The sequence below is a fragment of the Rattus norvegicus genome, chromosome 1 (assembly GCF_021556685.1).
Source record: "Rattus norvegicus strain SHRSP/BbbUtx chromosome 1, alternate assembly SHRSP_T2T, whole genome shotgun sequence".
Lineage (NCBI taxonomy): Eukaryota > Metazoa > Chordata > Mammalia > Rodentia > Muridae > Rattus > Rattus norvegicus.
Window position 1 is genome coordinate 152,379,395 of NC_141534.1, and position 10,000 is coordinate 152,389,394.

At 38.1% G+C, this 10,000-nt stretch overlaps 1 protein-coding gene across 1 annotated transcript; it reads right to left on the reverse strand.

Moving 5' to 3' along the window:
* Positions 1-6,353: 6,353 nt before the first annotated feature.
* Or6f1 (olfactory receptor family 6 subfamily F member 1) lies at positions 6,354-7,280 on the reverse strand. Its single transcript, NM_001000116.1, is given in 1 exon segment — positions 6,354-7,280. A coding segment is annotated over 1 exon segment (927 nt).
* Between the last annotated feature and the right edge of the window lie 2,720 nt (positions 7,281-10,000).

Sequence of the window (10,000 nt, forward strand, 5' to 3'; positions counted from 1 at the left end):
ACCCAAATAATTATACATGAAGAAATAAAAACTAACTTAAATTTTTTATATTTTTCCTATGTCTTTATGGGAAGAAAATTTATTTTTATTATTACAGTTGGGTAAAGGAAAGAAAGAAATTAAAGACTTCCTGGAATTTAATGAAAATGATAACACAACATACCCAAATTTATGGGACACAATAAAAGCTGTGCAAAGAGAAAAACTCATAGTACCTTGGTAAAGAAATTAGAGAGATCTTACACTAGCAACTTAACAGGACACCTGAGAGATCTAGAACAAAAAGAAGCAAACACACCCAAGGGGAGGAGAAGACAGGAAATAGTTAAACTCAGGGCCAAAATCAACCAGAGAGAATGGAAAAGAATGATACAAAGAATCAACAAAACCAAAATGGGTTCTTTGAAAAGAATAAACAAACTAGATACACCACTAGCCAAATTAACTAAAGAGTTTAGAGTCAGTATTCAAATTAACAAAATCAAGAATGAAAAGGGAGAAATTGAAAGATCCTAGCTAGAGTCTCAGGATGGCGTACCCCAGGAAACACCGATCCCGGGATGAGCCCCCAAATTAAAGATGCCCGAAGAGAGAGACCCTTACTTAAGTCTTGGGAAATCGCAGACCCCAGACACAGACAGACCATTTGGATGTAATAAGCAAAGGTGAGGTTTATTATGGAGATCTATTACGGAGATCTCGGGGCAGACATGTATCCTGCGCAGGAGACAGAGGTGTTGACCCGGACTTTTAGAAGCAAGGGTTTTTTATAGGGTGAGGAACAGGGGGAGGGGGAGAGTTGGAGCAGCTATAAGTGATTGGCTCATTCAAACATAGCAGTGAGATTACAGCACAGCAGAAGAGTACATGCTGACTGGGGCGTTCAGGATTTTAGAAGCCTGGGCTGGTTCCTGTATTCCTTTTCTTTATCTTTATGGCCTGTCAGTCCTGGCTGCAGGGAGGGCCCCTCCCTGCCTGGACTTGTCTGGACTTGTTTCTTATAGTTTTTGGCTCTGAGTCTGTGGATTTTATAACTTACTCTTTATATTTTATATTTTAAAGCTTAAATCAGTATAATTTTCTTTTCAACATAACAGAAACTGAGGACATTAAAATAATCATCTGATCCTACTACAAAAGCATGTTCTCAACAAAACTGAAAAATGTAGATGAAACGGATGGTTTTCTAGACAGATGCCACATATAAAAGTTAAATCACCTTATGGGAAGGTGGTAATGGGGGGAGGATGGGGAGGGGAAGGGGAGGGGGAAGGGTAAGGGGGGATGTTGGCCTGGAAACCGGGAAGGGGAATAACAATCTAAATGTAAATAAGAAATACTCAAGTTAATAAACATAAAAAAAAGTTAAATCAAGAGCATGTAAACTATCTAAACAGGCCCATATCTCCTAAGGAATTAGAAGTCATTAAAAAATCTCCCAAACAAAAAAGGCAAGGGTCAGATGGCTTTAGGACAAAATTCAACCAAACCTTCAAAGAAGAGCTAATACCAATATTCTTCAAACTATTACATAAAGGAACAGTACCTAATTCATTTTATGAAGCCACAATTACTCTGAAACCTAAACCACACAGGGATACCACAACAAGAGAGAACTTGAGACCAATTTTGCTTATGAATGTTGATAGAAAAATATTCAATAAAATTCCTGCTAACCCAATCCAAAAACACATCAAAACTATCTCTCAACATGGTCAAGTAGACTTCATCCCAGATATGAAAGGTAGGTTCAACATACAGAAATCCATTAACATAATCCACTATGTAAACAAAAGAAAAGAAAAAATGCTATGATTGTCATCTCAGGAGCTGAACAAGAATTTGATATAATATAACACCCCTTCAAGTTAAAAGTATCAGGGAGATCAGGAATTCAAGGCCCTTACCTAAACATGGTAATAGTGATTTACTGAAACCAACAGACAATATCAAATTAAATGGAGAAATATCATTTGAAGTAATCCCACTAAAATGGGACTGGACAAAGATGCCCACTCTCTCTATATCTATTCAATATAGTACTTGAAGTGCTAGCTAGAACAATAAGACAACAAGAAGAGATCAGAGATACAAATTGGCAAAGAAGAAGTTATGGTATCATATTTGCAGATGATAAGATAATATACATAAGCAATACAAAAATTCTACCAGAGAACATTTACTACTGATAAACAACGTCAAATAATAAATATAAAGTTAACTTGAATAAATCAGTAATCTTCCTTTATACAAATGATAAACAGTATGAGAAAGAAATTAGGAAAACAACTTCTTTCACAATAGACACAAAAATAAAATAATAATATCTTGGGGTAACTCTAACCAAACAAGTGAAAGATCTGTATGACAATAATTCAAGTCTCTTAAGAAAGAAATCGAAGAGGATGTCATAAATTACAGAAATCCCCCATGCTCATGTATTGGCAGAATTAACACAAAATATGGCTATTCTACCAAAGGCAATTTACACATTCAAAGCAATTCCTATTAAAATTCCAACACAAGTCTTCAAAGAAATAAAGAGCAATTGTCAAATTTGTTTGGACAGACAATAAACCCAGAATAGTGAACACAGTTCTTAACAATGAAAGAATTGCTGTGGGAATCAGCATCCCTGACTTCAAGGTATACTAGACTGCAATAATGATAAAAACTGTATGGTGATGATACAGAGAAAAAGATGTTGATCAATGTAATGGAATTGAAAACTCCAAAATAAATCATGCATTTACAAACATTTGATCTTTGACAAAGAAGCCAAAAATATACAGTGGAAAATAGAAACCCTCTTCAATAAATGATGAAGGAAAAAAAAAGTGAAAATAGATCTATATTTGTCACCTTGCACTATGCTCCAGTCCAAGTAAATCAAGGACCTCAACATAAAACCAGATACACTGAATCTAATAGAAGAGAACGTGGGAAAGAACCTTGAACTCATCAACACAGGGGGGAATTTTCTAACCAGTACTTCAATGGCTCATGCTCTAAAATCAAGAACTGATAAATGGGGCCTCATGACACTAGAAAGCTTCTGTAAGGCAAAGGACATTGCCAATAGGACAAATTTGCAACCGACAGATTGGGAAAAAGTCTTCTCTAACACCAAGTCCAATAGAGGGCTAATATCCAAAATATATAAAGGACTCAAAAAGCTAGACATCAAGAAACCAAACAACCCAATAAAAAATGGGGATATAGAACTGAACAGAATTTTACAGCAGAGGAATCTCAAATGGCTGAGAAGTCCTTTAAGAAATGTTCAAAGTCCTTGGTGATCAGGGAAATGGAAATCAAAATGACCTGAGATTTCATCTTACACCAATCAGAGTGGCTAAGATCAAAACCTCAGGTGACAGCACATATTGGCAAGAATGTGGAGAAAGAGGAACACTCTTCCATTGCTGGTGGGATTCCAAACTGGTACTACCACTCTGGAAACCAACCTGGAGATTCTTCAGAAAATTAGAACTAGATCTACATGAAGATGCAGTTATACTATTCTTTTGCATATACCCAAAATATGGCCCAACATGATACAGGGGCACTTGTTCCAATATGCTCATATCACAGCAGCCTTTTCCTTTTTGTGTTGTTGTTGTTTTGTGATAGCCAGAAACTGAAAACAAAACAGATGTTCCACAAGAATCAATACAGAAAATGTGGTTCATTTACACAATGGAATACTACTCAGCTATTAAGAACAGGACATCTTAAGTTTTGCAGGCAAATGTATGGAATAAGAAAATATCATCCTGAGTGAGGTAACTCAGACCCAAAAGGACATGTCTAGTATATTAGTTACTCACAAATAAGTCGATATAATCTGGAAAAAATACAGAATACCCAGAATACATTGCACAGAACTCAAAAATGTTAATAAGCAGAAAGGCTCTTGTGAGAATGTCTCAATCACACTTAGGAGGGAGAAGAAAGCAATCACAGGAGGTGAATGAGAGGGAGAAATGTGGGTGTGAAAGGGAACAGAGAGTGAAAGAGGGGAACATGATGATGTATTGAATAGGGAGAAAAGATAAAAGTCCGGAGGGTCAGCAGAAAGAATGGAAATACGCAACCTTAAGAGTTTTTGAGGTGCGGTGACCCTCAAGAATATACGAGACCTGGGAGGTGAGGTATGCTCAGGACTCAAAGGGAGGGACCTTAGATGCAATGCCTGAAAGTAGAGAGAGAGAACTTACAGAGTCCTCTTGCAGCAGAAAGACAGGGCATCAAGTGATAAAGTTGCCATCCCAAGGTAAAGGACTCTGACACCTAATTGTTACTGTCTGAAAGAACTGCAGGGACAAAAATGGAGAAAAGTCCGAGGGAAAAGAGGTCCAGTGACACGTCAAAAATGGAATCCAGTTCCAGGGTAGGTCCCAAGGCCTGACTCTATTACTAAGGCTATGGAGTGCTGACCAAAAGGGTCCTATCATGACTGCCCCCAAACGACCCAACAAGCAGCTAAAAGAGTCAGATGCAGATATTTACACCCAACCAATGAACAGAAGCTTCTGAACCCTGTTGTTGAGAAAGGGAAAAGATAGAAGTTGAGGAGGAGGGAGACCATACAGGAAGACCAGAAGTCTCAATTAACCTGTAACCCAGAGATCTCTCAGACAATGGGCCACCAACTTAGCAGCATATTCCAGCTGATATGAGGCCCCTAATACATAGACAGTAGAGAATGGCTGGATCTGAGTTTATTCAGAGAAGATTGATATATCCCCCAAGAGACTCAAATCCCCAGGGAATGGAGAAGTCTGATGTGGTACAGGTTGGGGATAGGGTGAGAACAACCTTGTGGAGATGGGAGTCAGTTTGGGAAAGGAGGTATGCGATGTGTAACAGAGGGTACAAACATCTGTAGTTATCAGCCCTGGGACATAATTAGATTTTCATTGCTGAGAGAGCTAAGTCTTTAAAAAGTTTAACTCTCTTAACATCTTTAAATTTTCATCATATAAAGTGGTATCATGTGAAAAAAATTGTTATTAGTAGTAGCCTTTTCAATAATTCAGCCATAATGTTACCAAAGTAGTGAGGAACCAGCTTAGCCTCAACAGCCAAAGCATGTCTCGAAAAAAAAGAGAAAAAGAGAAAAGAAAAGAAAACTAAAACCAGAGTCACTTGTACAGCTCTTCTGAAAGTAAATAAAGCTAAAAGATTATTTTATATTTGTTAAGAATACATAATGGATGATCTCATGGCATTAAAGTTCTTCCAGTCTCATGATATCCTGAGTGGTTTCTAAAAACAAATGGCACATGGTGTTTCTGTCAGGTAGAGGCATATGGCATTTTATTTTCTCTGTCTTATTACAGATGCTCTGACTGAAGCCTCTGTACTTGCACTAATAGATCACACAGTTCTAAAAACCCCCTGAGACTGAAGAATGGATAAAGAAAAAGATAAATTGTTAGAGAGATGCAAATATATTAAAATCTTCCCAGGGAATTATAACACAAAGCTGAAGAGATCTACCTCCAAAAGGAGCTCATTTTATGGAAAAAAAATTAACTCAGAATTCTGGAAACATATCACAACAGCTCAACTTGTGCATTTTTTTCTTGTTTTTGTTTTCATGTTATCTTTAATACATTTACTGCAATGATAAAGGGGAACTGTGAATTTTCCTGTACCCAATTTTGTATAAAACAATATATAAATCTATTTCTTTTCATTAATTTCTGTCTTTGGTTTCATTGGTAGAAAAAGATCGACTGATCTATATTTGCAGAAACATTAATTATTTTTCAATTTTAAAGTATTGGTTGTTTGATCCTATTGCCTTGGAAATAATTATAACCTCTTGTTTTTCTATTGTAATGTCTATATATTGTTATACAGGGCATTTCTGTTCAATGTATTTTGTAAAGTTGTATGCACCTGTTTAATCTGTATTTTCACAGAAATATTTTGGCTTCTTCTTTTCCAATCCTTGTGAAATTAATGATATACTTTGTGGCTACCCATTTCTAATTCACAAGCATTTTAGTATATTTCAAGAAAATTGTGTTTTGGAATAGATTTACATTTTGATTAATGTTCTACTTACATTTAACCATTTCTAACTCTTCAAATCTTTTTTTTTTTGCTTTTTTTTTTCTTTTTTTCCGGAGCTGGGGACCGAACCCAGGGCCTTGCGCTTTCTAGGCAAGCACTCTACCACTGAGCTAAATCCCCAACCCCTCAACTCTTCAAATCTTATAGATTAGAAACACAACTTTATGAAAGTTTTTATGTATATGATAAAAATATATTACAAAAGTAACATTCCCTGTTTAAGTGATGGGAACCATAAGCCATATGTCCATGCTACTCTAGAAGGTTCACATTCTCTTCCATTTCTTCTCCAGAATTTCTCTGACCTCTTTGTTACGAAGGGTATAAATGAAGGGATTTAGAGCTGGAGTCACCACTGTATTGAGGACATGAACAGCTTTAGTCAGTTGCAAATCATCTTTGATGGATGTTCGAACATGGAGGAAAATTGTAGACCCATACCAGATGAGTACCACAGTGAGGTGGGAAGAACAGGTGGAGAAAGCTTTTCTGCGGCCACTGGTTGAGGGGATCCTCAGGATGGTTCTGATGATGTAGGCATAAGAGATCAGAGTAATGAGACAGGAACTCAGGATAACCACAAAAGCAATCACAAAAGCCACTGTCTCCACTCCTTGTGTACTGGTACAGGCCAGGGCAATCCAGGGTGCAATGTCACAGAAGAAATGATTGATGGAATGGGTGCCACAGAAGGACAAGGTGCTGATAAGGGCTGCCGGCACAGAAATGGCCAGGAAACCACAAATCCAGGAGCAAAGAGCCAGCTGTGCTGAGAGCAGGCTGTTCATGATAACCTGGTAATGTAGAGGAAAACAGATGGCAAGGTAGCGGTCATAAGCCATGGCTGCCAAGAGAAAGTATTCTGTGCAACCTAAAGAGAAAACCAAGTACATCTGCAAAAGGCAACCTGAAAATGATATGGTCTGGCTCCTCCCCACCAGAATGGCCAGAGCTTTAGGGACTGCAGCTGTGGTGTACCAGATCTCCAAGAATGACAGATTGCTCAGAAAGAAATACATAGGGGTCTGTAACTGATGGGAAGTACTGACCAATAGCAAGATTGCCACATTACCTCCAATGGTGAGGAGGTACATCACCAGAAAAAAGAGAAAAAGAGAAGTTTGGAGGACCTGAGATCCAGGAAAGCCTAACAGAAGGAAGCCTTGGGATAGAGTCCCATTCTCTGTGATCATGTTGCTGATTTTCAAACTAGAAACATTTTCTTCGCTGAGGCTTAAGGTCCAGAAGTGCAGTCCTAGAAAGATGAAAAGAAATTAATTCATGAAAGCCTGACATTCAGATCATGAAATGTGTTATTGCAGAAAATTAATTCAGAAAATTAAAATATAAAGATTTTCTAAGTATCCATTTACTAAGGTTACTCTGATAGCTATATCGTGGTTTGCTTTTGTGGTTATCCTGAGTTCCAAGATCTAAATCCTGCTTCTGCCTGTCTCATCCCATCGCAAGCCTGTGAATGGCTAACTATTTCAAGGTGACTCATACACTCAATTTTTGACTGCCACCTGTATGGCACTTCAGTGGAAGAAAACAAAACAAAACAAGTGCCTACATGTTCAGAAATTGGCCTAACTACCTAAATTCTAATTTGAACCACACTTAACAGCTACAGAGTCTAAGTTATTTTGTAATTAATAATCTTGGTCTACACAAGTAATATTTATTTTTCCTGAGCTGTGTTGATTTAGAGATGGTGATGATGTCAATCATAAAAATAATACAAATATAATTCATGTAGAACAACTATGAGGCAGCAGACTCCTACATCACTGACATCTGTAAATGAAAACAGGTGAAGAGGAGACGGTTATTTAAAATGGTTTCTCAAAATAATACAACATCAGATTGTTTTATTTTCCTAGCTGTTATGACAAGAACAGCAAGGAACATGGCTAAGCAATAATTGGGACCCGCAGTCTTGGTTTGTAGGGTTGTGGGTCCTGTGTCAACTCAGTCACAATTCACAGCCACTTGGGGAAGAAGAACACACAGAGATGGATTGCCATTGTGCTAAATCAGGGTGCTAGGCTCCAGGGAAGCACCTCCCCACCCCTTCATCCCCCTACCCCATCCCACCCTTGGCCCACACTGCTTGCTGGTAGGAAAGCCTGCGTGAGGCACAGGACACCTGGAGCAGGCTCTGGGTCCCTGGGTCTGCAAAGAGGTTCTCAGGCTCTGGGGCATCTAGGTGCTGCTGGAAGCCTCAGAAGAGCTGATTACCAAGTGAGGGCCCATGGGCTGAATTTCGCCTGAGGAGGGGGAGGGGAGAAAGAGGACTTCTGGCTGGTCTGACAGGGAGAGTCCTTTGCTTGACTACTAGCCTGCGATTGGAGGCAATCATGGCTGGGAGTGCAGAGAGGACTTTTACAGGAGATTAGACAGCAGCAAAGGCCATCTCTGTGGCTCCCTCATCGTGGATCTTGATGAAAAGATGCAGTCCATTGTTTTAACGCATTTATTGTCATGGCAGAAAGTGGATGTGTGAAACAATACCCCACCTCTCAGGGTGGGTCTGAGATTAAATATATTTTGCAAGGAGGAATGTCTGGTAAGGAAAGCTTGTTGACTAAGCCCTCCAGGCCTCTAGGTATCTCCTTAGAATGGATATCTCTCATGATTCCAGGATGTAATCATGGCTCTCCCTCATCTACATGTGGAGGAGCTTGGGGCATTGCCCTTAGATTACTGATGGCTACACATCTATCGGACCCTACTGCTTTGCCTGCTCATACTGTCCCTTCAGGATCTCCAGGGCTTCTAGCTCTAGCTCAACTGGGGACCAGGTTAACTTTCACAGTCCCACATTATTACTTCAGTCAGTCACTTCCTGTGTGAGGTGGTCTTGATAATACAGGCACCTCTGTATTGCTCTTGTACATTCATCCTTTTTCTCTCTAGTTGTATAGTTCTAGCCAGTTTATTTAAAATGAGCAAAATATATTGTTTTAGTTTTCTTATACAACAGTAGAAAAATGCATAATTAATTAGATTATTAATCATTCTATTGGAATAAAATGTTATTTGATATTGACATTGACAAAGAAGAGAGAAACTTTTAAAAATAAATCCCTATATTGTTAAGCTATATGTCAACATGTATATCTTGCAGATTGAAGGGGATATGGCTTGTAAAGATAGCAATTGTTTAGTTGTTGAAGCACTAGACTCAAAAGTTAGTATATTATGTACTGTTCATTTGTTATTTTTAAAATAGTAATCAAGAAGCATCAAATCAATTTTATATTGACCACACCAGTGTTGTCAAGTCTGAGAAAGTGATACCCCAATGATGGGTGCTTTAAAATGAAGATAACACAGAATATTGCAGCGTTGGGATGGTCACTCCCTAAATTTCTTTTCTTCTGAAAACTTACACATATTGAGATTTCACAGTGACAAAATTGCTCACCAAGTAAGCATGTGAATTCTCAATAAATACACTGCTAAATTCCTCCCTACTTACCATCATTTTATTTTGTTCTCTTCCTACCATACTTCATTATTAAGTCCATGACTATTCACTTCTCTTGGCACCGATTCATAATTTCTGAATGTTTCCATATCATTACATTCAATATACTTGTTATGCTTTCTCTTTTTAATCCATTACAGTGCTAGCTAAAAGCTGGTTTGTTAGTTACTAGTTAATAACTAGTATCCTTTTCATAAACCTATCAGCCTGTTTTTGCTGCTGTTGTCACCTGAAGATTGGTGAGGATGAGGTTCTGTGTTAAAGTTTCTACAAGGTACCTGTTGTCTCGTTAGGATATCTATGTCTTCCGAGAGCAGAATATTACAGATCCAGAGACAATTATCTTAGGCAAATGATGTCTGCTTTTTATACTTATGCATTTCTCCCTATGTAGTTTTTTCTAACATTCTAGAAACTATC